The sequence below is a fragment of the Cetorhinus maximus genome, chromosome 17, assembly GCF_964194155.1.
Source record: "Cetorhinus maximus chromosome 17, sCetMax3.hap1.1, whole genome shotgun sequence".
In the NCBI taxonomy this organism is placed as follows: domain Eukaryota; kingdom Metazoa; phylum Chordata; class Chondrichthyes; order Lamniformes; family Cetorhinidae; genus Cetorhinus; species Cetorhinus maximus.
In genome coordinates, this window is record NC_135895.1 from 35,192,242 (window position 1) to 35,220,019 (window position 27,778).

The following is a 27,778-nucleotide window of genomic DNA, read 5'->3' on the forward strand; positions in this document are numbered from 1 at the left end:
TCCTTAGTTCTGTTGAAGAGTCATACGGACTCGAAACGTTAACTGTGTTCCTCTCCGCAGATGCTGTCAGACCTACTGAGTTTTTCCAGGTATTTTTATTTTTGTTTTTGTCTAAAATCAATTGAGATTGAAGTAAAAGCCTCTGGTGGCTGCTCTCAAGAAGACGATCCTGACTGCCTGAGATCTATTATCACAATCTCAGGACATCGCTGTCAAAAGGACAGCATGCCTGTCCTAACCATCCATGGGTGCTTTATCAATAACCTTCCTTCTGTCATAAGGTCAGGAGTTGGCCTATTCATTGATGATTCTACAGCCTTCAGGCCCACTCACCCTAGTGAAGCACCAGCTTGCACAGGACTTGGATGATATCAAGGCTTAGGTTGAGAAGTAGGAGGTGCCATTTGTGCCTCATTAAGTGGCTGGTAATGAGCATCTTGAACAAAAGAAAGCCCAAACACCTCTAGATAAACCTCACCGCTGAATTTTCCCACCATCGATATCCTAAGGGGCATCATTGCTCAAATGTTTAACTGGTCCAACCATATGAACACTGTGACTATAAGGAAAGATCAGTAGCTGGACACTCTGTAATAAGTCATTCACATTTCGATCCCTCAATCTCACTACTGTCAGTAGCGTGAGGGAACGCTAACCAGTTGTCTGGATTGGTGCTACTCCAACAGCAGTTGAGAAGCTCAATATCAAGCAACTGTTTCAATCAACCATGGCAGTGAAGTCAATATCCGCCTCCTCACTACCAGCACTCTGGAGATGTAGGATGTTGGACGTTCTCCCAAACTCATCATGATTACTTTGACAGCAACTTCCAATCCCACAATCTCCACCATCAAGGAAGATAAAAGCACCAACATCATATTGTTCCCTATTGTTTGCTACTTGATTGAACCTCCAGGGAAAACTTTAAGTTATGGTGTATTCATATCAATCCTATCACTGACTACCAAACAGTTTGATTCAACTTTATGTACCTACCTGAAACAAATACCTTTTGCAAATAATGGTTAACTCACAATATTTTTCACCATTTTCTATCTTCCTCACTGAATACATTTCCAAGGGTAATACCCAAAACATGCTTCTCATTCAAACACTGAGCAATTTGCTTTAGCAAGGGTTTTATTTCTTTGAATATTTTTAAGGCAGAGCTAGACAGATTCTTGATTCTTGATTAACAAGGGGGTGAAAGATTTTCAGGGGTAGACAGGGATGTGGGGTTACATTCAGATCAGCCATGATCTTATTGAATGGCAGAGCAGGCTTGAGGGGCCGAATGGCCTATTCCTGCTCCTAATTCGTATGTTCATTTGTCCAGCATTCGGTTTCTATCTTTTTTAAATCTCTGCTTTTCTTAATCCATTCTTCCCTTAATGTGCCACAAACACAACACATTTTACAAGCATTGCCATGACTACATATATTTTCTCCTTTCCTGCCTAAGGTGGACCATTACAATACGTCAAGAAAAACCTGTATAGCAGCTAGTGAGTCAGGCACAGACATTTTGCAAGGAATGGGTTTTAGTACAATGAGAAACTTTTGAGCTGAAATGTTTTGTCAGCAATCTCCTGAAATCAGTTTTGTTGAGAATTACAGTTATTTATTGCTCCATAGTCAATGGTTCCTCAGGTGACTAACATTTCTGTGGATCGCCCTAGGTATCAAGTTACTTTTTATTGTTAGAAGTTTTGCATAGCAATTTAAGACAAGCGCTGTTTGTCATATAAGGTGAGGAATTTTCGCCCAGCCCTTACAAAGCACATGACAGCAGGGGATGAAAGCCAAGGGTTCCTTTTCCTCATGCTCAGTTGAAACTCATTACATTTGTGTAGAATGGTACACTGGGTGAATGGAGGCATACTGGTGCCCACAAGGGTTAATCTAGGCCTTACCTAAGAGGGTGCCACAGGTCTTCTGGGCCTGGGCAACAACACCTCCATAGGAAACCACCAGAGTTTCCAGCTGCCAGATGTAAGCAGGTGCTGAAGGTGCGCCAAAGTGCTGCTGCACTTGTTTGTTCTATAGCAATGTGGAACCCTCACACGTGGAATTTGCAACAGGGATGGGGCCATGAAATGCAACGAGCCGTGCAGAGGTCCATCAACTTTGGTTGAACTGTAAAATCCCACCGGCGTAAAATTCCACCCAATTGACCCTGAAAATTATAGCAGGGTCACCCAGCTAAATGGCTAGGATTGCAACCTACAGATCTTCAGATCCGTACACTTCAGAACTGGAGCCAAGCAATTTTGTAAATACCGAGGAATAAGTCTAATTAATTTGATACATTCAGGAACTAATTTCCTGATAAACCTGGTGACAAACAAGCATCCTCACCAATAATGCGCCAACATAAAACTGTCCCTATAACTCAGAATCACAGAATTTTAACGGCACAGAAGAAGGCCATTCGGCCCATTGTGTCTGCACTGGCTCTCTAAATGAGCATTATGACCGAGTGCCATTGCCCTGCCTTTTCCCTGTACCCCTGCACATTGTTTCTATTCAAATAATCATCTAATGCCCCCTTGAATTTGTCTGCACTCCAATGTCACATTGAAAAAGTCATCAGGGAGTTCAATATAGAGCCAGCTACAAACAGATTCCATTAAAATAAGGTTTAGAATTAATGAGAACAAAGTGAACTAGCAACGGTTTACATTCTGGAAAACCAGTTCTGATTTGTCATTGTTATTTTCAACAAGTAGCTTATTAAAAATGTCAAAGATGAAATATCCTACTTTAAGTGGGCAGTTTGTTTGATCTTTATTTGTTTTAAAAACCTGCCAGCGGCTGATGAACAAAAGGTAAAAATCTTGCTAAATAAAGCCCATCTAGCCTGGGGATGGTGTCTCCTCAAACAGTAAGCCAGGTGCAGAATGCTGTAAAACTTTAATAAGCAAGTACTAATAAAATCTATTTTCCTTTACATAACCAGACACTAAATACAACGGAAAGATGCCTCTTAGCAAGATTAGTCCAAGGCAAAGGAAACACCCCTATTAACCCACTGTTTTATTAAGAAAATAACATCATACTTTGTGGAAATTAAAATTACTGCCTCCAATGCGCTTGTCTGTCTCATCACTGGAAGTCTCCTGTTAGGAGGTGAATTAATCACTGGATTGCACCTCAAAGAACTCAAATGGGGAAATGGGCACCTCTGGCACTCCAGGTGCATCTTCACTGCCCATTTACTTTATGCCTGCAGGAGATCTGGCACCTAATTGTAAATGGGGGGATGCTCCCCAACACGCATTCAGATACCAGTCTTATCACCTTTGACCTCAATATAATAAAGGGACTGATCAAGAAAGTTTAGTGTTCCATTCGTCAAAGTACTAAGCCATCTTCCTGGTCTGAATTCCTAATGTAGCCCGTTCACAACCATCTGAAGATTGGTACACATCGACTCACTGGGTGCACAGGATCCTAAATGAACTGGGAAAGTGGAACTCCAAATGTAGGGAGTCGGTGCCCCATCTTCAACCCTCCATTTCTTTCTCTAATGACACTTACCTTGGAAAGAGTAGACGCTTTAAAGCAACCTGGAAAACCCTGAAAACATTGGAGACCTGGGTCAAATGGGTTTGTTATGCGTATTAAAACATTTCTGCTAATATCACCAATGGTTACTTCTAGGCTATAATACGGATTACTGAGAAGTAATGATCATCCTGGGAAATTCTTGTTTCAAGCTAACAATTCTTTCAAGGAACAATTTGTACCCAAAGTTATCCTGAGAGGTTGCTACAGTGTCACAATCTACCTTATTCAAAAGATTGACAGGGCATTGCCTTCCACAGAAAATCTTCCATAAATTTTTTTGTCCAGTTTCATCAAAGATAATAAAGTAGAACTGAACATCAGCCACTTTACTCACAGCTCAGCAGTGGCATAAAAGGCTCACTAAAATCATCCATTAATACCTAATGAATTGTTTCATCATGAAAATCACAATGGCACCTGAACTTTTTAATAACTATTGATCAAATTGGCAGAGGTAGCCATGGGCAAGAATTCATAGAGTGTATTCGGGACAGTTTCCTAGAACAATATGTTGTGGATCCAACCAGGGATCAGGCTATTTTGGATCTGGTAATGTGTGATGAGGCAGGTTTAATAAATGATCTCAGAGTATAAGGTCCCCTATATCCCAGTGAGGAAGAAGGATTGTAGGAAGGGGATAAACCAACCATGGTTAACCAAGGAAGTTAAGGATAGTATCAAAGTGAAAGAAAAAACATACAATGTGGCAAAGTTTAGTGGTAAGCCAGAGGATTGGGAAAGTTTTAAAAATCAACAGAAGACCAACAAAAAAATATTAAAGAGGGAGAAAATAAACTTTGAGAGTAAACCAGCAAGTAATATAAAAACAGACAATACGAGCTTCTTTAACTATATAGAAAGGAAGAGGGAGGCTAAAGTCAATATAAGCCCCTTAGAGAATGAGACTGAGGAAATAATAATGGGGAACCAGGAAATGGCAGAGGAGCTGAATAAATACTTTACATCAGTCCTCGCGGTAGAAGACATCAATAGCATACCAAAAATACTAAATAATCATGGGGCAAAAGGAGGGGAGAAATAAATACAATAACTATCACTAGAGAAAAAGTACTAGGCCAACTAATAGGGCTAAAGGCCGATAAGTCACCTGGACCTGATGGGTTGCATCCTAGGATATTAAAGGAAATAGCTGCAGAGATAGTGGATGCACTGGTAGTAATCTTCCAAGAATCCTCGGATTCTGCAAAAGTCCCAGATGATTGGAAAACTGCCAATGTAACACCCTTATTCAAAAAGGGAGGGAGACAAAAAAACAGGTAACTATAGGCCAGTTAGCTTAACATCTGTCATTGGGAAAATGTTGGAGCCTATTATAAAGGATGTAATAGTAGAGCATTTAGAAATGTATAATATAATCAAGCAGAGTCAGCATGGCTTCAAGAAGGGGAAATCATGCCTGACAAATTTACTAGAATTCTTTGAGGAGGTAACAAGCAGGATAGATAAAGGGGAACCAGTAGATGTGATATATTTGGCTTTCCAAAAGACATTCAAAAAAGTACCACACATAAAGCTACTTAATAAGAGAAGAGCCCATGGTGTTGGGGGCATTATATTAGCATGGATAGAGGATTAGCTAACTAGTAGAAGACAGAGAGTTGGGATACGGGGTGCATTTCCAGGATAGCAACCTGTAACTAGCGGAGTGCCACAGGGATCAGTGCTGGGGCAACAATTATTTACAATATATATTAATGACTTGGATGAGGGAAACGAATGTACTGTTGCCAAGTTTGCAGATGACACAAAAATAAGTGGGAAGGCAAGTGGTGAGGATGACACAAAGAGTCTCAGAGGGATAGAGACAGGTTAAGTGAGTGGGCAAAAACGTGGCAGATGGAATATAATGTGGGAAAATGTGAGGTTATGCACTTTGGCAGGAAGAGAGGAGCTGAATATTATTTCAATGGAGAAAGGCTGAAGAAAGCTGCAGCACATAGATTTGGGGTTCCCCGTGCATGAATCACCAAAAGCTAGCATACAAGTTCAGCAGGTAATAGGGAAGGCAAATGGAATTTTGGCCTTTATTCCAGAGGGAATGGAGTATAAAAATAGGGAAGTCTTGCTAAAACTATACAAGGCACTAGTTAGACCACACCTAGAATACTGTGAACAGTTTTGGTCCCCTTATCTAAGGAAAGATATACTGGCATTGGAGGCAATCCAGAGAAGGTTCACTAGGTTGATCCCGGGTATGGAGGGATTTTCTTATGAGGAGAGGTTGAGTAGGTTGGGCCTGTACTCATTGGGGTTTAGAACAATGAGGGCAACCTTATTGAAACATATAAGATTCATAGGGGGCTTGACAGGGTAGATGCTGAGAGGCTGTTTTCCCTTGTGGGTGAGTCTAGGACCAGAGGGCATAATCTCAGAGTGAGGGTCACTCATTTAAGACAGAGTTGAGGAGAAATTTCTTCTCTCAAAGAGTAGTTAATCTGTGGAATTTTTTACCACAGAGAGCTGTAGAGGTTGGGTCGTTAAGTATATTCAAGGCTGAGATAGAAAGATTTTTAATCAGTAAGGGAATCAAGGGTAATGGGGAAAAGGCAGGAAAGTGGAGTTGAGAATTATCAGATCAGCCATGGTCCCATTGAATGGCGAAGCAGACTCGATGGTCCGAATGGACTACTTCTGCTCCTACGTCTTAAGGTCTTATTTAGGACTTGACTTAAGGACCTATCCATCCAGAAAAGATGTCAACATTGAAGATTAGATGGGATAGATACATGAAGAAAGGGATCAGAGTGAGTAAATGTGACTATTTTCTCCCATGGAGGCTAACCATCATCAGAGACTGGTTGGGCCGAATGGCCAATTCCACATTCTAACTTCTTTATACGTTTTTGTATCAAAGTTCCATGGTTCTTTAGAAAATTCAGCTCCAAATCACTAAGCAGCAGTTAAAGTAACGCTGATCAACTATTAATTTGGTTTGAACTGGCAATTGTTCCTCTACGGTGCTAATCTAAACTACCCTATAAAATTAGAACAGTCGTCAAATACTAAATGTAAATATAATGACACAATATACTTCTGGAGGTAACAAACTGAGATTCAATCCAACAAAGGTCAACCAGTCAAGTCTCAAGACGTGGTAATTTACATCTGATATGGAAGTAAAATTTTGCTTAGGTAAGTGGCATCTTGGCCTAGATTCTCCTTCTGTTGGCATGTTTGTGACAGGGTAATCTTAACAACGAAATTGAAACCATCACTAACCCACTTCCAGAACCCTCATTAGCCATGCACAAAAATGTTTGCAGGTCAGAAGACTGCTCATCATCAACATACTGAGGTCAGGAGGGAGTGAAATAAAAGACTGCAATCAGTTAACATCCCTTCCTAGCAAGATCAGAAGAAACAACAGTCTTGAGTTTGCAAACAAATGGTTTTCTCATGTGCCCTTTTGGGTATTCTTAGCAGAGTGAGGGCCAGAAGGCACTGCTTGATGTGAACTAAAGACAGGTGGCCGATAGAAGAATAGTGCAGACTGTGTGGAGGGAGGTGGCAAAGGCAGTCATTATACCTCCCCATAACATGAGCTGCTGCACAATGCAGAAAGAGTACAATGTTCCAAGGAAAAAAAGGGTATACAGACAGTGGCACAGAAATTGAAAATAAGTCTTGATACACCAGAGTAGCTGCCTTTTCACTCCATCAAGTGGGGGCTCAGCTCAACTGGTCAGGCCGTGTGGGTGTCTTGGGTGGGGAAGGCTATCTTTCCAACATCATAGGTTCATTGGCAACTTTCTTGTCTAATCCCTGGACATGGGGCGCTCAGACAAGACAAGAGGTCAAGAACTGTTCAGCTAAGAAAGGGCATGTACAGTCTGCAAGAACTTGGGAGTGTCAACAGTCACAAGGGGTGTGATTTGTCTTTTCAAGGTTAGAACGAGTCAGCTCAGCCAATACAGACTTGTAAAAGTCAAACCAAACATGTATTGTAGCATTATTTCTTTTATTTTTGCGGTTACGAGTAATAGTGGTCAACTGAATTTCACTGATGACAGTTCTGTTTAGTGTGACATTTTTGCGTAAAATTTCAGCCTCTTGGTGTACTGTATATGCCTTGTCTTCACTAGATGTTGATCAGTCTATTTCCTGGAAGCTAGGAGACACACACATGGTGACACTGGTGAGCTTGCAGAATATGATTCACAATAACAAAAGTCATCCATCGCTATGACCATTGGATCATGCTATCATGCTGGGAGAGGGGGAAGCCGTGAGCTTTGACAGTGGCCATGGGATAGAGAAGCAGTATGTTGGGGTAGAAGAGGTGAAGAATGAAAGTTAAATGCCACAGCAACTGAGAGATTGGAGTTCAAGTGTCCATGCCTCTGTGTGTGGTTGGAATGGTTAGTGTCTCTTTTTTTATTCTTTCATGGGATGTGGGCATCGCTGGCTAGGCCCATATTTATTGCCCATCCCTAATTGCTCTTGAACGTAATGGTCAGCCGCCTTCTTCCGCTGCAGTCTATGTGCCGTAGGTACACCCACACTGCTGCTTGGAAGGGAGTTCTGAGATTTTTACCTAGCAACAGTGAAGGAACAGCGATATAGTTCCAAGTCAGGATAATGTGTGGCTTGGCAGCTGGTGGTGTTCCTATAAATCTGCTGCCCTTGTCCTTCTAGGTGGTAGATTTTGAGGGTTTGGAAGGTGCTGTCCAAGGACCCTGGGCGAGTTGCTGCAGTGCAGTTTGTAGGTGGTACATACTGCTGCCACTGTGCATCAATGTGGAGAGAGTGAATGTTTAAGATGGTGGATGAGGTGCCAATCAAGTGGGCTGCTTTGTCCTGGATGGTGTTGAGCTTCTGGAGTGTTGTTGGAGCTGCACTCATCCAGGCAAGTGGACAGTATTCCATTACTCTCCTGAATTGTGCCTCATAGATGGTGGACAAGATTTGGGGAGTCAGGAGGTGAGTTACTCACTGCAGAATTCCCAGCCTCTGACCTGCTCTTGTAGCCACAGTATTTATAAGACTGGTCCAGTTCAGTTTCTGGTCCATGTTAACCCCCAGGATGTTAACAGTGGGGGATTCAGTGATGGTAATGCCATTGAATGTCAAGGGGTGATGATTGGATTCTCTCTTGATGGAGAAGGTCATTGCCTGACACTTGTGTGGCGTGAATGTTACTTGCCACTTGTCAGCCCAAGCCTGGATATTGTCCAGGTCTTGCTGCATTTGGGCATGGACTGTTTCAGTATCTGAGGAGCCACAAAAGGTGCTGAACATTATGCAATCATCAGCAAACATCCCCACTTCAGAGCTTATGATGGAATGAAGGTCATTGATGAAGCAGCTGAAAATGGTTGGGCCGAGGACACTACCTTGAGGAACTCTTGTAGTGATGTTCTGGAACTGAGATAATTGGCCTCCCCAGCAACCACAACCAACTTCCTCTGTATTAGGTATGACTCCAACCAGTGGAGGGCTTTCCCCCCCGATTCCCATTGACTTCAGTTTTGCTAGGGTTCCTTGATGCCACACTCGGTCAAATGCTGCCTTGATGTCAAGGGCAGACACTTTCACCTCACCTCTGGAGTTCAGCTCTTTTGTACACATTTGGACCAACACTGTAATGAGGTCAGAAGCAGAGTGGCCATGGCGGGACCCAAACCAAGTGTCAGTGAGCAGGTTTTTGCTGAGGAAGTGCTGCTTGACAGCACTGTCGGCGACACCTTCCATCACTTTTCACTCTGTTGATGTTGGTGAGGGGGCTGTGAGGCTGAGTGGAAAGGAGAGGGTTGGTGAGAGGAGCACCTCTGTTTGTAGTAGTCTGTGGGGAAGTGAGTATCTGTTGTAAGCACAGGCGTCAATTTGCTTTTCCCTTTTTTGAGCGTAGTTTATTAATCAATTCTTAAGGGTAAATGTGTTTCAAATGAACCAGAATGCACCGCTTTTAAAGATTAATTTTTTTCAGTGGAACCATTGCCCATTGACCTTCCCTACAAATGCACCAATCGGATGGGAGGGGTGTGCATAATTCTCAATTTGTTGCCAACAACCTTGACCAGAATGATGCAGTGGCCAGTGAAACTCTGTTGCTCGCTATCAGATAATTTTCTTAAAAGTGAAATGAATTACACTTTCTTTCTCTCATTCACATTATCATCCGCACAGAGGAGTTTGAAAACATAAAGAAAGTGATTCCCAACTGTCAGAAACTAGTTTACAATAAAATTAAGCGAACAACTTTTTTCGTATAAATAAAGTTCCATGGCCAGTTCATGCTGCATTGCAAAATATTGGGAAATACGTCAAATAGCAAGCTGGATTGTCCTGAATCTGGCCACAGAGAGTTGGAGCAGGACTTCTGCTTGTTACTGTGAGCCTGCCATTAATCAGACACAATTCCTTTCTTTGGGCTTCAGTTACTATGCAGGCTGGGATCTCTGTGAGCAGGTGGGAGCCCGCCGCTGCCACATAGGAAGACACATGCTGGAGCGCACAAAGGAGAAAAGGCCAAATTTTGAAAAGAGACAGAGGGGTCCGAGTGACATGCCAGCAGCTTTAATGTTCAACTTCTGACTGAGCAGACACCAAACAAAAGGCACAGTGTTAGGTACAGAGGAGATGGGGCAATGCCCATTACTGGCCCATTCCACTCCAAAAGGGGGCATCAGGGTGCTTCTTGCCAGTGCCCGAGGGACAGTGCCACCCTTGACCTGGAAATCCCTCGGGGCAGGGAGATCGATGGCAAAATTCAAAGTGAGGGGTGTTTTTCCAGTCCTACTTCCCCAAACATACTTATAGCTGTGAGCTGGTAAAGGCGCAGTTAGCTCACTCCCAGCTGGGAGAGGAAAAGAAGTCAGCTTTGGGAGAGGAAACTCAGCTTCCCCAGCACTATACCAAAGCTGAATAAAAGTCTATGATGCACAAACAAGCAATTACACATTGTTTAAGTTCAGTCTGATCATGTGGCTCTCACCAGCAAGGTCAGTATTAATTGACTATCCTTAGCTGCCCTAAGAAGGTTGTGGTGGCTGTCTTCTTGAATCATCGCAGTTACAACTTTTCTTTGATAAAACTGAATTACCTGCTAGGCCACTTCAGAGGGCAGTTAACCATATTGATGTAGGGCTGGAGTCACAGATAGGTCAAACCTGGAAAGGACGGCCAGTTTCCTTCCCTAAGGACATTAGTGAAACTATTTGGTTTCTACAATACTCCAACAGCTTTAATGGTCACTTTTACCAATACCAGATTGTGCAGAGGGTAGAAGATATAAACTTAAGTATTCCCTACATTCCTTCACTAATGTTAGAGGAAAAAAATTGCAAGAACCTGAAAGGGATATAAACAATGCTGTATCATGAAGCTATTAGTGTTTACATGGAAGTTTCTAGACATAGGACTGTCCTGTGTAATTTTAAAATGAATGATTTGAAACAATAATAAATGTATATACTTGTCAAACGTTTAACTACCTCCAGCTTTTGGATCTATTAATTAAAAGGTCAAGAATTATCTGACATGCCATGTTCTTTGAAGTTGTCAGGCAACTTTACTAATGTTTTAGTTTGACATGTCAGTCCTAGCACTCAGGTTAAAATTGTGATCAAAGGGAGCTTACTTTCTTTTATTTGGAAATGATCAGGATCGCTGGCTGAATCAAATCCATTTTTAATAGATGAGATTCTCAGACTTTTGCTGATGTTCGGGAGCTCAAATCCCATGCTTCTGTCTGATGACTATGAGCTATGAGGCTAAATAAGCAAAATTCTTAATAAGTGGAACTCTGCAATTTTTTGAGTGTCTTAGGAATTGAATTCCCTGATTCTGCCCTTAAGCAACAGACCAGGAGATGACAAAGGAGATGAGTTTCAATGTAGTTACAACCAATATCCAACTTGTTTTATGTTGAGTTATGCTTGATTAAAGGACAGACTACAATTTGAGATAATCCTTTCCTTGTTTAGAATAGACTGTGATGTCCACTATCACCAGTTTTAGACAGACATAACTATCACGCTGTGGAAGTTAGCCTTGTCCTCAGAACCAATTGCTTATGAAAATTTAACAGATTCAAAGTTCAATAATCCATCTACTAAATGGCAATAATAACCTATATAATAGGCTACCCCTCTCCCCCGAGCAATTAGAAAAGAGCTGCAACTAATTGGTAATTTTAAAACAAGGTGCACTTGCCCAAGTGAATGAACAAAGGCCATAGGCTGCAGTCATTTGGGAGAATGTGTCTGAAAGCCACATAACTAATTAATACCTGGGGTATTCAAAAATCTTTCTGGGCCTCTGAACAAATATTTACACCACAGAGGCTTGGAATACCATTTCTGTTGAGCTTTGCATGAAGCTCGTTTCAAAGAGAGAGGTGCAGAAGCAGTTTGATTAGCAACTAACTCTTCCAGCCAACCCTCGGACAAGGGGATGGGGTCAGAAATAATAACCCAGTCTTGCAGGTCCTAAATGAGCTGATGAAAGATCCACATAGGTTTTTAAATAGAAAACTTTATAAGCTTTAGTCAGGCTCAGATATTCTAAAAAACTAGAGGAACAAGGAGAAGACATCCTGATTGAGTCAATGAAATGTGGTGGCGTGGTATTTTAAAAATGTTGTATTGTTACACCAAGATACATTGCACTATTTAAATTAAAGGAATTCGATCATAAGTACTATTCTGTATGTTCACCTTACAATGAAATAAAGCAGCTGATAGATTCATATCAGGTCTTATCATTTCAAAGGGATTGAAGCATTTGTACAAAAACCTTGACAGATGGTCACAATGCAATGCTCATGTTACATCTCTGGGTTATATTATCATGCAAGTCAATATTAGGCTATGTGATTCAACCACCCATAAAAATAAGATACTTAGACCAATTAGAGGAGCAATTGACACCACTGAACCCAAGAAGGCACCAATAGTAGATCCAAGCTTGTAACAGATCCTTCTCACAAGAAAGCAAGACTGCCAAACAGACAAACTAATTTTATAGATAGATAATAAATTCCAGGTTTTGCCAACAAAACTTTGGAATTTAAATAATTGAACATTATTTTTAATAAAAAGTTATTTTTCAGGTCTTACCAGCATGGCTTCAGAGCTTTTGTCAACCATGATCCGAATGAATTGTTCAGTGCTTTCACAGCACGCTCTTCATGAACTTCTGTCCAGTTCAATTCTGCCCAGTCACTGCTGCCCTCTGTCTCTCTCGAGCTATGGTTGTAATGAAATTCTCTTCGCTGACTAATCCAGACACCTTGAACACTCTGAAATGACATGTGACCCAGTGGGTTTTATTTAGTACAGTTCCATGGCACCACTAGCAGTCAGATCCAGGCCAAAGGTGATTTTATTCCAATTTTTTCTTCAATCTGCAATATCTACATAGCCTGCCCCAGTAAAATTTAGGTACATTTTTAATTTACACATATTTAATTGAAGTCCTTTGTCTCTCTCACTACAATGTACTACCTCCCCCTCACTTTACTCTTCTTTCACGCCCCCTTTCAGTGATAATGATTAAAAAGCTGAAGTACATTTCACAACTCATTTGATTCCTTTCGCCTCATGCAATGCACAACCAACTTCCACAATAATGCCCTTCCTCCTCTCTGCTTCTATGATGCACATATGACTCAGCATCAAATGATACGAATGTGCGTTGATGACGAAGATATCTAACAGTAAGGTGTGAAGATAACAATGCAAGACTTAGCGAGAATGAAAATTTAGACTTGTTTTCACTTTAAGGATTCTGAAGTTCAATTTGTGCATTTGTAAATTTACTCAATAAATGAGTCTCAGTCTTGCTCCCTCAATGCTTCATACATTTAAAATCAGCAGAACATCTATTTGCAGTATTTTTCAATGTGCACCAAATTTTCCTTCGTTGTATTATTTATGAGCATACCCATAGCTTTTATATTGAAAAATCCCATTCTATTCCAGAAGATTGTTAATGATGTGGCATTTTTTCACAGTGTAAACAGTCAACAATAAAAGCAAGGAAACCTTTCTCCAATTCAGAAACCGATTGCCTTTAACACTAATAAATATAATGCTTTGATGGAATCCTTCACAAATAGTCAAAGTAGCTTGGGTATAATTTTGATGTGGGGCCGTGTAGGATGGGAGTGCACATCAAGAATTCAGGGGTAGAGTTCAGCCTCGCATATTCCACTCCCATCCACTTCTGAGCATTGCTTTGTAAAATGTACCCCTTTCTCTTAAAAGTGTCAAAGTGTTCATAGAAAAATAAATTAAAACAAGTTCAAGTGTTCAGTAAATGTAATAGTCTGTGTCCTTATCTGAGCAAATCTCTTTATGATTGATTCCCAGGAACTTCTGGCTCAGTGGGCAAAAACAACTCTTGATACTGAACAGTAAGTTCCTGCTCAACAGTGTTGGGGTACTCATATGGAGGCTGAAACTCCTATCTGCATAATCGTTTATAGAAATGCTTCTTCAGTTATTTCTTTTTAATCTAATCCCATGACATAGAGAAACATATTTAAAAAGGACAATGGGTTCCCAAAATTCTATCTTGTAATTTAAGCTCAAGTGCTTAAAAATACATGACTAAACATCTGTAATTAACTGGAGGTTTTCATTGCAAGTCACAGGGAAGTAGCATACCATGTGACTATCATTTCAAACAGTCTAATGATATTTGTGAACTACAAAAAGATCTTTTCTAACAGACATACAAAACCACAGAAGCAGGCCGTGCAAGCATCAGGAAATAGAGTACAGGTAGTTTCAATTAACCCGTGCACATTTTTAATTGTAACTGTATTTAAGGTGGAGAATATTCTATTTTTCAAATGTTCCAGCTAAGTCGAAGGAAACATAACACATTTGATCAGGATTCTAATTCAAGTGTAAGAGTACAATCTCGAACCATTGCAACAACATATGTTTAACAATGTTAAGTGAGATGTAAGAAAGGGAAGTTGTGAGGCGAAGTCAGTGTGTGTGAGAGTGAAAGATTTTCAAAGAATGTTGTAAACAACTCAACAATCCCTTATTTAACAAAAGGTTTATTTCTTCATTTGCAAAAGCAATGAAATAATAAATGTCCTTCAGACTTCGCCCAGTCCAGTTATAGTGTTTACCATTCTCCTCTTTCTCGAATAACTCTTATCCTTTGTTAGAATTGCTTTATTCAACAATTCCTTTAATGCAAGACAGCCATTAAACTCTCATTAAATTGGCTATCACCTCTCTGCTTCCTGGATTCCTCTTTCTCAGATTCACCCTAATTGTCTGCTGAAAAGCTAGCCCCGTTTCCAGTTTCTTTTGCAGGACCTTCATCCACTTAGTATTCTAACTTATTTTAATTTCTGTCAATCTCCTTTCCTTAGCTTGGGGCTAAATATTTTTTTTTATTCATTCACGGGATGTGAGCTTCATTGGCTGGGCCAGCATTTATTGCCCGTCCTTAATTGCCCTTGAGAAGGTGGTGGTGAGCTGCCCTCTTGAACCAATGCAGTCCATGTAGTGTGGGTACACCCACAGTGCTGTTAGGAAGGGAGTTCCAGGATTTTGACCCAGAGACAGTGAAGGAATGGTGATATATTTCCAAGTCAGGATGGTGAGTGACTTAGGGCAGAATTTTCCGTTTGACGTGCGGGGGTTGGGTCCGCACATAAAATGATGCACGGTGAATTCGGGCAAGCGTCCTGACTTCACCGCGCACCATCGCGATATTTCGTTGGGCAGATGCGTGATAAAGTACAACACACACCCGCGTTAATTAACGGGCCACTTAAGGCCCTTTAGTCTTCAATCGACGCTGATTTTTTGGCGCCCATGCAATCTTCGGGTCGGCGCACAAGCGCAACGGGCAGGCGGGTAGGAGACATTTGTATTAACCTCATCCACGGCAGGATAAGAGGGCTCAGTGGGGCCGTGAATCTGCTCTGTGAAGTATTTATCGGTGATAGTTTTTCAAACTTGCCTGTGTGATCTGCAGTACTTCAGAATGCATCCCAGCTGCTTTTTCTGGACTCTTAACCTTCAGGTCAGCACTCTGCAGTGAGGAATCTTTTCCGGGCCTGCAGGTTTCAGGAAGCCTTCCCTTAGCCTGGGTGTGGGGTCTGATCTGTCCACTGGAGGCACCTCCTCTGAGGAGGGAGGGCTTAAAGGCAGAGGGGGCCAGGAGTGCACATTCAGCCTCCAGGAGAGCCAACTTTGGAAGTACAGGCGCAGGTACAAGGGGCGCAGGGCCAAGAGGTAGAACAAGGCAGAAGGGGCTGCAGAAGACACCATTATCCTGCTGCCAGGGTTTACAGGCGGCAAAGCAGTTACCTCAATATGTCTGAGGTGCAGTGCCGAAGGATGCTCCAACACTCAAGGGAGACAGTCAACTATATCTGTCAGATCATTGGGCCTCAGATCTCCCCTAACTGTGTGGGCAGACACCCTGTGCCAGTGGCTCTGAAGGTCACAGCTGCCCTCAACTTCTATGCCTCTGGCTCCTTCCAGGGCTCGGTGGGTGATCTTTGCGGTGTCTCCCAATTAGCTGTCCACACTTGTGTCAAGCAGGTCACTGACGCTCTGTTCAGGCATGCATCCACTATCGCTGGAACCAGGCAAGCCAGACACAGCGAGCCAGTGGCTTTGCGGCCATTGCTGGCTTCCCCCATGTCCAGGGTGCTATAAATTGCACACATGTGGCCATCAAGGCGCCAGTAGGTGAGCCCGGTGCCTTCATCAACAGGAAGGGATTCCACTCCATGAACGTGCAGATGGTGTGTGATCACGGGATGCAGATTCTGCAAGTTTGTGCAAGGTAACCAGGCAGCTCCCGTGACGCCTACATCCTCAGACACTCCCAGGTGCCGGGGCTCTTCAGTGCTCCAGCCTGGTTTGATGGATGGCTGCTGGGTGACAAGGGTTATCCCCTCAGAAGGTGACTCATGACACCTCTCCGCCATCCAAGAACAGAAGCTGAGCAGCGGTACAATAGGAGCCAGGGCACCACAAGGGCTGTGGTGGAGAGAACCATCGGTCTTATCAAGATGCGCTTCCGATGCCTGGTCTGTACCGGGGGCGCACTCCAGTACCCCCCAGATCGTGTGTCGGTGAAAGTGACTGCATGCTGCACTCTCCACAATCTTGCGCTGGAAAGGGGGGATGCTGTGGACGATGAAGATGTTGACGTAGTGGCTGCGGCTGCACACGATGAGTCCAGCAGTGATTCCGAGGATGAGCATGCACAGGGAAATCCTGAGGGGGTAGACGCTGACCCAGGTCTACTCCAGCGAGGCAGGGACACTCGGGATGCTTTAAACTAAAGAAACCTTCAGCTAGCACAACACAGATGGATCACCAAGACAAGCCTGGGCTGCCACCTCGATACTCGACACCTAAGTGCAAAATCTGCTAGGTCAGCAGCACTAACTAAGGGACTTGTACATAAAGCTGAATGTCCAACAAATCACTCATTACACTTTTGTCAACCATACACATGCAGAAGAAACGAGGCACCTTCACCCATGGTCACATATTTGGCAGTTAATGTGTGAAGTTATCAAAAATAGAAAACAATAGTGCAAATAATCAAAAATAAATCATAAGGACCTAATCACGGGCCAACACAAAAGCACCAGTGAAAAACCCGTGGTGTGCCTAAGGCGCCTTATGCTTACGTTTTCGGGTGCTGCGTCTTGATGCCGCCCCATCGCTCGGAGTGGCCTCTGAGACAGGCTGCTGACTCTGCTGTCCTGTTGGCCTTGATGACCTTGGCGGTCGTCCTCTGGCCCGTGAAGCCTGTGCTGGCCCCGCCTGGGAGGAAGATGCCTTTTCTGCAGCTGGCATCTCTCCAGTTGTCGCAGCCTCACCGGATGCAACGGTCATTGGAGAGGGGCGGCGGAGCTGCCACTCTCATCTGGAGCGCCCTGAGAGGTGCCCGCAGAGACGAGAGGCAGCTGCTGTCACTTCAGACCTCCCTGCTCATTGTGGATGGATGGGCACCGAGCTGGAAAACTTGATGTCCACACCATCTCCCACACTGGCAATGAATAGCTGAGGTCAATGCCGATGTGAGGGCTTGCTGGTCAGAGTGCATCCCCAGGAAGCCCTGACGGGTCTCCTGGAGGGGCCTCTCGAGAGCCGCCACTCTCTCCATGGAGGACGCATGGCGCTTGGACATGTGGCTCATTGCTTCAGCAAGCGTCCTCCACCACGGACACCATGCCAACCATAGCCTCATGTATCTCCCCCAGATGCTCTCGCACACCCGGCCGCATTTCCTGCCCCTGCAGACGACTCCAGAGGCACATCATCAGGCACCGACTGAGCATGTGCCTGGTCCCCTGCAGTCCTCCAACTGCTGGCACCATGGGCACTCTCTGTCTTTGCCAGCTCCTCCAGCGAGTGTGAAGTGCTGTCACTACTGTCGTTGTGCTAATTCCCACCGAGGTGGTAGTATCTGCGCTGGTGCCTGCCTCGCATTTCTGGTGTGACGCTGGTGAGACTTCAGGCCCCTCAGGTGTGAGAGGGGCCATCTGCTGCTCCTCCTCCCAACCGTGCTTTGATGATGCTGAAAGAAAGAACAAGGACAGTGGATCAGTTAGCGTGCAGACAATGACAAAGTTCATCCCTGTCCCCCCGGCTCATTATGCGCTCAACGTTCCATAACCGATGGTCCAGCAATGTTGCAACAATAACTAATTTAACAATCATCAGTGCTATGGCTGTTGGGAGGACAATGCTGACCTCACTGTTGGCCTTAAATACCTGGCCATGGCACCCTAGCCTCACCTACACCTGTAGACCTGGGTGCATGGCACCTCTCCAGTTCAAGGGCCTCCTGCTCGAAGCGGTTTAGTAAGGAGAGCTGTACCTGGCCGCCTCCAGTCCTCACACACTTGGCCGCGTTATGAGCATCCTTCTCCTGAAAAAGAGAGAAGAGCATTGATTAGGGCAAATTGCACATGGACTCTGCTCACACACGGCACACCCCAACCAGAGTGGGACATATCAGACCTCCAGTGCCTCCTCACCCTGCTGCTGCTGATCACTCAGGCAAAGATGCTAGGCCTGCTCCCCACCCCCCACACCGCCCCCTTGGACACATGCTGCCTACATCACATTAGGAACCACACAGTATTTCCTCCCATAGCAAGGAGGCGCAAGCACGTGCAGCATAGAGGGCAGCAGATGGTTCCTTGCCATGCCACCTTGAGGCTCCCCTTCCACCATCTCATCACTCAGATGACTGACCTCCAACAACCACAACCATCTTCTTTTGTGCTAGGTATGACTCCAACCTGCAGAGAGTTTCCCCCCTGATTCCAGTTTTGCTAGGGCTCCTTGATGCCACACTCGGTCAAATGCGGCCTTGATGTCAAGGGCAGTCACTCTCACCTCACCTCATATGTGTTGAATTTCCATTTCTCTCTCTCGGCTTGTTTTAATTGCTATGTTTTGCTTCTGGTCTTCAGTTCATCCAACTTCATTTCTGTTCATTTTCATCTTTTTTACCAGTCTGCAAGCTTAAAGCATAACTTTATTTTTGTACACTAGCCTTTCACACTTTCTCCACTTCCAAATAATAGCCTAGGAATAGATGGATAATAGATGGATGCTGAACATGTTCTTATGACAATTCTGTCTATTATTTTAGCGACTGCATAACCCACTCGAAAGAAAAGTTTGTATTAAAATGGCAAATAAATGAATGTCAAAAGAACACATTAAACAATCGTGTGCTAATCCTGTCAACAATCATTTTTAGACTCCTTCTTGCTTCTTGTGTTTTCGTCTAAAGTTAAGCCCGCCCTCTCTGTTTCTAGGATTTAGGTTTCTGGCCTTTTTTTTCACCTTTTCTCTGGGCTGGGTTTGTCCAGCACCCTTCTGATTATTTTCTCTCTGGTGACCTTATTGGCTTCTTCTTTTAGTATTTTCTAAAAACTTTTATCTTCCTTTTCTTATCATTTTCTGTTCTAATGTGTCCCTTCCTTAAATTTCTGGTTCTTCAGCTCTCACTGGACTAACTGACATTATGCCAAAATAGCAAGGTTACCTTTCATTAGTCTGGTCCACATCTGTAGCTTGCCTTCTTTCCATTGTGCTACGCTGACATTAAGTACCATTTTATGATGAAACACAATGATTGGGTATATACACTCAATGGAATAATGCTAGGAGTGTGACAAACAGACTTAGGGATTCAAATATTCCATTCCCTGAAAATATGAGTGGAGGTGAATAAACCTACAAAAGTACCAATAGCATTTTGGACTTTATAAATAGCGGCACAGAGTACAAGAGAAAATAAATAGTGATGAGATTGTACAAGACAATGTTTAGGCTGCTATGTCTAGCTTTAGATGCCCCATTATAAAAATGGCACTAAAGCCATCATGCAAGTACAGTAGCTTCAGAATGATGATGCCGTGAATGAGAAACTATAGTATGAGGACAGACTTGAGATAATGGGACTATTTCCACTAGAACATAAACAGCTGAGAGAAGGTTTGATAATGCTGTTTTAAATTGTGTGAGGTTTTAAAAGGATGAACAGAAAAACAACTACAGTAGATCACGACATATTCATAAACCCTGCGAATAGTACAACCACATATTGAGAATTTAAGATTGTGCAACTAACTCCATGGAGCAGAAAAAGATAAGAGGTGATTTCACAGAGCTTCTCTGAAATGATGATTGGTTTAGTTAGGGTGGATAGAGGAAAAGCTATTTCCTCTGATTGAGTGGTCAATGATGAAGAGATATCAATTTTAAATTGTCACTAAGAGTGTGAAAGGGGTTAGAAGAAAATTCTTTCAAATTGTTGCAGTATTGAGTGTTTTGCCACAGAGAATAGTTGAGGCAAAGACCACTGCATCTTTTAAGAGAAAATTGGATAAAATTCTGAGGTTGAGGAAGATACCTTGCTTTCAAAAGAGAGCAGGGCAATAGGATCTATTAAGGAGCCAGAAGACACAAACGATTAGCGTATTGCAGAAAAAATGGGACATTTTTTGTTGAAGTTTTTCATCTTGTGCTCATCAGGAGAATACCAGTGATACTAAATGTAAAGGGAGCAACAATTTATGCTGTATGGGAAGAGAGTGCTGAGTGGTTAGCAAGTGGACTCTGGTAGAAACACTGACATGGAGAATGCACCAGTTGATGGTGGCTGACAGTAAACTGCCAAGCATTGTTTGAAATTTAAACCTGGCAGCTTGACTCTGATTGCCCTGAGGAATGAGCCAGAAAATGGCTGTCACTTACTTTGTTTAGCTGAAACAGACGCAATGTTTGTACATGTTCTGTCTGCAAAGATCAGGGCCCTGAATACTAATATATGTAGCTTTCAGTACATGCAAAAGCGCCACACTGCGAGCCCATCTGACAATCTTGAATTGGTTGTCAGCGTAATTCTTAGCACACTGAGGATTATTTAGCAAATATTGTCCAATTGTGGAATCACATCTAATGTTGGACACTGTGTTTTAAGCACGGGCTGGTTGGGTACGGTCTGTACATTGCTCGTTGCGAACAGCAGAAGGGACATGCTATTTGATATGGTCCGCTGACCTTTGGGACGTACGGCCTACGTGCCTAGCATCACACTGGCACTGAAACTCATACACTATATTACTCATTTGTGTGATGGGCAGAACGTCTTTTTGACTTGACAGCAGCATCCTGTTAGTGGCGAATACCACTCGTGTTGCTACTGCATAGTAGCAGCATGAAACAGCTAGCTTCACCTGTAGCTCAAACTTTTGAGATACCTTGCCCTTCCAGGGTATTCTGAGGTAGACTGGGCACTTTTCAGGGCTGAAAGTGACAGCCTCAGACCCGTTCATTACAGCGTGAAATGATTTGATCAGGGTAGTCATTATCCTGCAGGATGCCTTTGATGTGCCCTATTTCAGCATTAAGCTTGCATGGTGAGCAAATGGCTTGGGCCCTATTTACAAGGCTGCCAATAACACCAATCTTTTAGCGTGTGGAACTCTAAGAATGCCAATGCGTATATTGACCAGTGAAGGTAGGCTTGTGGTAGACCTTGGTAGAGAATCCCCTGGCAGAATTCTCAACTAGTACATCAAGGAAGGGGAGTTCATTTGACTGCTCCATTTCATAGGTGAAATTGAGAGCAGGATGGAGCCCATTAATTCAGGCAATGAAATTATTACATGTAGCTGCAGATTTAAGTATAGCAAACATATCATCCACATATCAAAAATATGCAAAGGGTAGGAGGTTAGGTGTAATTCCATCATGGAACTCAACAATGATGTAGTGCTGGGCCTAGAGGGGATCCCATGGCAACACCATCTATTTGGGCATACATGGTGTCATTAAAACTGAACTCAACTGTGTGAGTTGCTGAGTTCATAAGTTCGATTAATATTGATTCACGGAATGATGGTGGCTCTAGATCGCCATGATGTAGTGCTGCAGCACTAATACCTGTGGTTCCTTACGTGAAACATTGGTGAATAGGCTAGCAATGGTCAAATGAGCACATGGACAGAGCAATTGCTATTGATATGCAAGTCCTGAATTAAATGAGTTTTATCGTGTTCTAAAATTCTATTGTCCTAAGATTCTTTTAACTGCACTCACTTCCTTGCTATGGACCTGCATGAGTTCCAGCTATATTTAACGCTTTACAGGGAATCTAGAACTCTTTGTTCCACTCCTTCATCTCTCCCTCCATTAAATTGATGCCTGCTGTGACTGCTGATTCTTCCCCTTATTCTGGTTTGGAGAATCTTTAACTATGCTTCCAATTTCTATCTGTCCCAGTATTATCGTTATGTGTTCCATTTCTGATTTTACACTTACCTCCTGAACATCGCTCACTCCACCACTGACGGTGGGCCAGCATTTTGCTTCAAACCTACTAGCTCCCACGACTAACTGCAGTATACTGCTTCCCATCTCACTTCTTGTAAGTGCTCCTGGGTTATAATTGGCCTCCGGCAGTAACACAAAATGAGCTCTTAGTGCACTGGCAGCCTGTTTTATAACACACTCCATTTTCTTTTTCATTGATGCTGCAGCCTCCTGGTTGAACACTGGGCTAGAAATTCCTCAGCTAGAAAAGGACACAAATCAAACAGATTTCCCCTGGTAGGGAAGGGAAAGAATCTAGATCCACTGGGCATCTGCCCCAGTTGATCTCTGGCAGATATCCCGACCCGGAGCAGAACAGCAGATGTACCTTCCAATTGCCCCAACACCTAAAGACGTTCCTGAGCTTCCACGAACATTCCAAAATGTAAGCAGAAGGATTGAATACCTTTGAAATGTGAAAATTATGAAACTATTTTCCTTCATCCTGCCCTTGGCCGCCAGGCACTCCCTACCCTCCAACCTGCTGGAGCTGCCCGCCCACCCCAAATCTGGACTGTCCCAAGGTGTGGAGCGCAGTCAGAACCAGGGCATACTGGCAGACAGAACACAGGAACAGGAGTAAGCTGTTCAGCCCTTCCGACCTGCTCTGCCATTCATTTACATCAAGGCTGATCTGTACCTCAATTCCATTTTGCCGCCTTTGCTCCATATCCCTGGATACCTTTACCTAACAATGCTCTGTCTATCACAGTATTGAACGTTCCAATCCTAATATTCACAGCTTTTTGGGGAGAGATTTTCATATTCTTTGTGTAAAACAGCACTTCCACAGTTCACTTTTGAATGGCCTACTCTCATTATAAGATTATATTTGCTTGGTCTTGAGGAAACTGTTTCTCTCTTTCTACTCTTTCAATCCTTTACACATCTTGAACATACACAAGGGAACTCAAGCCAAGTTTATTCAACCTCTCCTCATAATTCAAACCTCTAAGTCCCACTCCGCAGTGGAGCAGATCTCCCAGAATTTCAGTCCCATTCATTTTAGTGACTTCAAACTGTATCTATATCCTCCAGAAGGTGCTGGTGATGTGGGCTGGGTCAAATTTGCAGGGAACAAGGAGATGTAGGTTGACACTTTGGGTGTAGACCATATATCAATACACATTGCAGTTAGCTGATTCCTTTCAATTTTGAGGACCAGCACACTCACTAGGACTGAAAATCCTCAACCCTATTGCACTCGTGGAGGTGTGATAGTGCAAGCAATGGCAACCTCTACTTCTAACCCAGCCACAGTATCCAGAGACAGAGCCTGGTCACAAGGTGTAAGCTGTTCAGGGGGCACCCACTGCCACATGTCATATCTAGGGTCTTTCAGCAGAGGAAATGAAAACTGGCTAATGTTTCAACCAGTGCCAACAGTAGGACCTTCTTTCGAACAAAAATGAAGCCTAAACAGCCCACTTAATGCTAATATTACTGATACAGCTGAAATCTTATTGAGGGCCTTGACTTCAACTTTGTTTCCGAGTGTACCTGTCCTGCAGTTACCTGTTGTTCGGTTTGCTCAATGATAGAGAGGTCACATAAATCCCCACACTGCCACTCTGCTGGTGTCAAAGGCCCATCATGCCTTGCAGCTGGTAGGGATGAGCAGAGATCCAAAGTTCCTAGATTTCCCATCTCCATCAGGGCTCCTACTCACCAACCTACATTGTATAACCATTGCTGGAACCAAGCATCTAGGGCCCCACCAGGAGATAATCCTCACCTTCATAGTAAACTAGTGGAATGGACTGTCCTCCTACTGAAATTCAGGAAGGTTCAATACCAGTAGGCAATCCGCTCCAGCTTCCTGTCCACGGTGAAAGTTCCCAGCATTTTCGGATTTTACCTCAGATGGTCTACATTATAAGTTTATGCGCCTCTCACACCTTTTACCATTTTAACTATTTGCATGCTCTTTTCTTCCTTTAATATTGAACGTTGCATCACTCTGACGATATTTTATATCCTCCAAAAAGTTTCTGCTAAGCAATGACCCCCACCCCCCCTCCCCAATCAAGGGGAGATGGTGGTGTAGCAATGTCACTGATCACGTAGTCTATTGGCCCAGGCTAATGCCCTGGGCACATTCGTTCAAATCCCCTAGTGAAATTTAAATTCAATTTATGAGTCTGGAATATAAAACTAGTCTCAGTAATGATGACCATGAAGCTATCATCGATTGTTGTAAAATTCCATTCGGTTCACTAATGTCCTTTAGGGAAGGAAATCTGCCATCCTTATTTGGTCTGGCCTACATGTGACTCCAGACCCACAGCAAAAACTCTCAACTGCCCTCTGAAATGACTGAGCAAGCCACGCAGTTCAAGGGCAATTAGGGATGGGCAACAAATGCTGGCCTTGCCAGTGACACCCACATCCCACGAAAGAGTAAAAGAAAAAAAGGTTTATTGGTTATTTAATCCACTAACTTCTCAATGACTGGTGTATTTGTTTTTTTTTACTTTTTTTTCACTCATTCATTGTCCCAACCCTACAAACTGCATGCTTTTTTTTAGGTTTTTAGTTATGACAAATAACCTGAAACATTAATTTCTCTTATCTCTTTGCCAATGTTGACCTGCTCTGGATTCCAATATTTTCTGGTGTGTTTTTGTTTAAGATCTATGACATTTTGTTGACTATTTAATTGTTCTACTGAAGAAGTGAGAGAAGCATAAACTGAGAAACCTCCACAATGAAGGGCTCTAGAACAGATGAGAATAAACGCAAGGTAACTCATGATCTGGTGACACCAATTTTAGGTTTTAAAAGCCGGAAGATTGTAAGAAAAAGGGACAAATGAAGAGTGTAAAGCTACTCCTTACATACTTAGACTCTATCACAACTCTACACATTCTTCAGCTTTTACCACAGCTGCCACAAGCATTCAACAGGCTCAGTTTCACCGTGAAAAGTCAGTTTTCTTATTCCTTTTCTCTGCCCAAGTTAACTATTAGTTTCCCTATCTGAGTCCCATGTCTGTCCACATTGTATGGCTGGAAATTTATCAATGTGATGGAGTCCCTGACGACAAGGGCAACCCTGCCTTAACTGGCTGTGGGACCTCCAGCCACACTTTTTGGCATTCTGACAACTAATTTGTTACTGTATTGGCTCCCATCCCTCGGGAGTTGCTGGACAATCAGAGGGTTAGCAGTTCAGCAGCGCCACTGGGACTGGTGGCCACTGCTGGCAATGTACCTGAAAGTGAGCACACATAAAAGCATGCCACCTTGCCAACCAGGTAAGTGGGATCTGGGGGTGCGGGACCAGTTAGGCACAGTGAGGGAGTTGGGGAGTTGATGAAGGTTGGGGTTGCCACAAGGGCAGCCATTGTCCTGGGGGCGGTGGTTGGGGGGTGGGAGTACCTCCGGGGACCACAGAGTAGAAGGCAACCCAAACACCGCCAAACCCGCAGGGGGGCCACCAGGATTCACCAGGCAATTGCCACACTCGGTGGCGGGCCGAACCGCCACTGGCAAATGCCAACAGAATGGGAAGAGATCCTTAAATGGCCACTTAAGTGACTCAATTGGCTTCTGGGTGGCAGGGCTCTCCTCCACCTAACCCTGGTAAAATGACATGGCAGCAGGAAGACAAAAGGCACTCCACACCCCACCTTCCCTCACCATTTTATAGCATCACTTGCCGCTTACCCTCTCCCCAATGGGCTGTTAAAATTCAGCCCAATGTCACTCCCTACTCACATGGGTTTTATACAACTCAAAACTCAGTTTTTCTCAAAACTGTTCTCACTACCCCTTCTTAAAAGCTCACCATCAGCCTCCTGATCTTCTCAAAGAACTGCCCTATTGTGAAAACCCTTGAATACACTGTGACCCAACAATGCATTCAATGCTCCCTGTTCAAACACTTCCAATCCAGTTTCTGACTCACCCACAACACTAAAACCATTAAAGTCAATGACATCCTATGTAGCTGCAGTTTCTTGAGTTCCTAGACCTCTCAGCTGCCTTCAATGTTGTTGACCATCCCATGGTCCTCAGCCACTTCTTTGATGGGGCACTTGCATAGCACTGATCTCTTATCATTCCACCACTAGCTAATAGAAAACAGGGGCTACATCCTAACCAGTGATTTCTCCTCCCAACAACACAAGGCCAAACAAGTGCCCTGTTAATTATCCAAATGTCACTTCATGGTAAGTGCATCATCTTCCTCGCATGTACCATCAAAATCAAATTCTATGATTGAATTCTCCTTCATGATCATGACCAAATTCCCGGTGGAAAATGAGAGCAAGTTCAGGCAAAAGGCCTTCTGTCAGATCACTACTATGAATGGAATTTTCCTCATCTTATATAATCGCTCCTTCTCATCCATGGTTTGCAAATGACAAAGGGGGAAGGAGGCACCCATGTAATCTGATTTGCTCACGGCTCAGGTAGTTACCTTGTATTGCTTTTTATCTTTGCCCCAGCTACTCATACTCCCTCAGCAAAACCTCCTTCCTAGTTCTACCTATGTTGTTGGTATCTGCGTGGACTATGATCGCTGGATCCTTCCTCCGCCATTGTAAGCTTCTCTCCAGTCCAGAGCAGATGTCCCAAATCCTGGCACCAGGCAAGCAACACAGCTGTCTGGACTCCTGCTCTCGCTGTAGAGAACTGTGTCTATCCCCACAACTATACTGTCCCCTACTACCACAACATTCCTATTAACTCCCCCAGCTTGAATGGCTTCATGTACCATGGTCAGTTTGCTCATCCACGCTGAAGCCACTGTTTTCATCCATACAGGCTGAAAAAACCTCAAGCCTGTTGGACAATTGCAAAAGCGGAGGCTTCTCCACTTCTACTTTCAGGGTCCCCATGCCTGCCTCACTCACAGTCACACCTTCCTGCTCCTGACCAAATTAGACGGGCCTATCCTAATGGGTGTGAATGCCTCCTGGTACAAATTGACCAGGTGACTTTCTGCCTTCCTGGTGCATTGCAGTGTCTACAGTTCAGACTCCAGCTCAATGACTCTGAGCTGAAGCTCCTCAAGCCACAGACACTTACTGCAGACTTGATTTCCTCACTATTAACATCCTGGGGTTTACCACTAACCAGAAACTGAACTGGACTAGCCATATAAATACTGTGGCTTCAAGGGCAGGTCAGACGCTGGGAATTCTGTGGCGAACAACTCACCTGCTGACTCCCCAAATCCTCTCCACCACCTACAAGGCACAATTCAGGAGTGTGATGGAATACTCCCCACTTGCCTGGATGAGTGCAGCTCCAACAACACACAAGAAGCCTGACATCATCCAGGATAAGGGAGCCCAGTTGACTGACATCCCATCCACCACCCCCAACATCCACTCCTTC

At 43.6% G+C, this 27,778-nt stretch overlaps 1 protein-coding gene across 5 annotated transcripts in view; it reads right to left on the reverse strand.

The window, feature by feature from the left end:
• Window positions 1-27,778, reverse strand: part of slc6a9 (solute carrier family 6 member 9) — a 235,565-nt gene that overhangs the window by 198,745 nt on the left and 9,042 nt on the right. For 3 of the 5 annotated variants that reach the window (XM_078560985.1, XM_078560981.1, XM_078560984.1), the window contains one exon: window positions 12,651-12,832. The exons of 1 other annotated variant lie outside the window; for it this stretch is intronic. In XM_078560985.1, coding sequence (XP_078417111.1) covers window positions 12,651-12,680 — 30 coding nt within the window. In that variant the 5' untranslated portion in view covers window positions 12,681-12,832. Of the gene's footprint in view, window positions 1-12,650; window positions 12,833-18,943; window positions 19,067-27,778 lie in introns of all 5 variants that reach the window. One more of the 5 variants, XM_078560983.1, reaches the window with a different exon arrangement.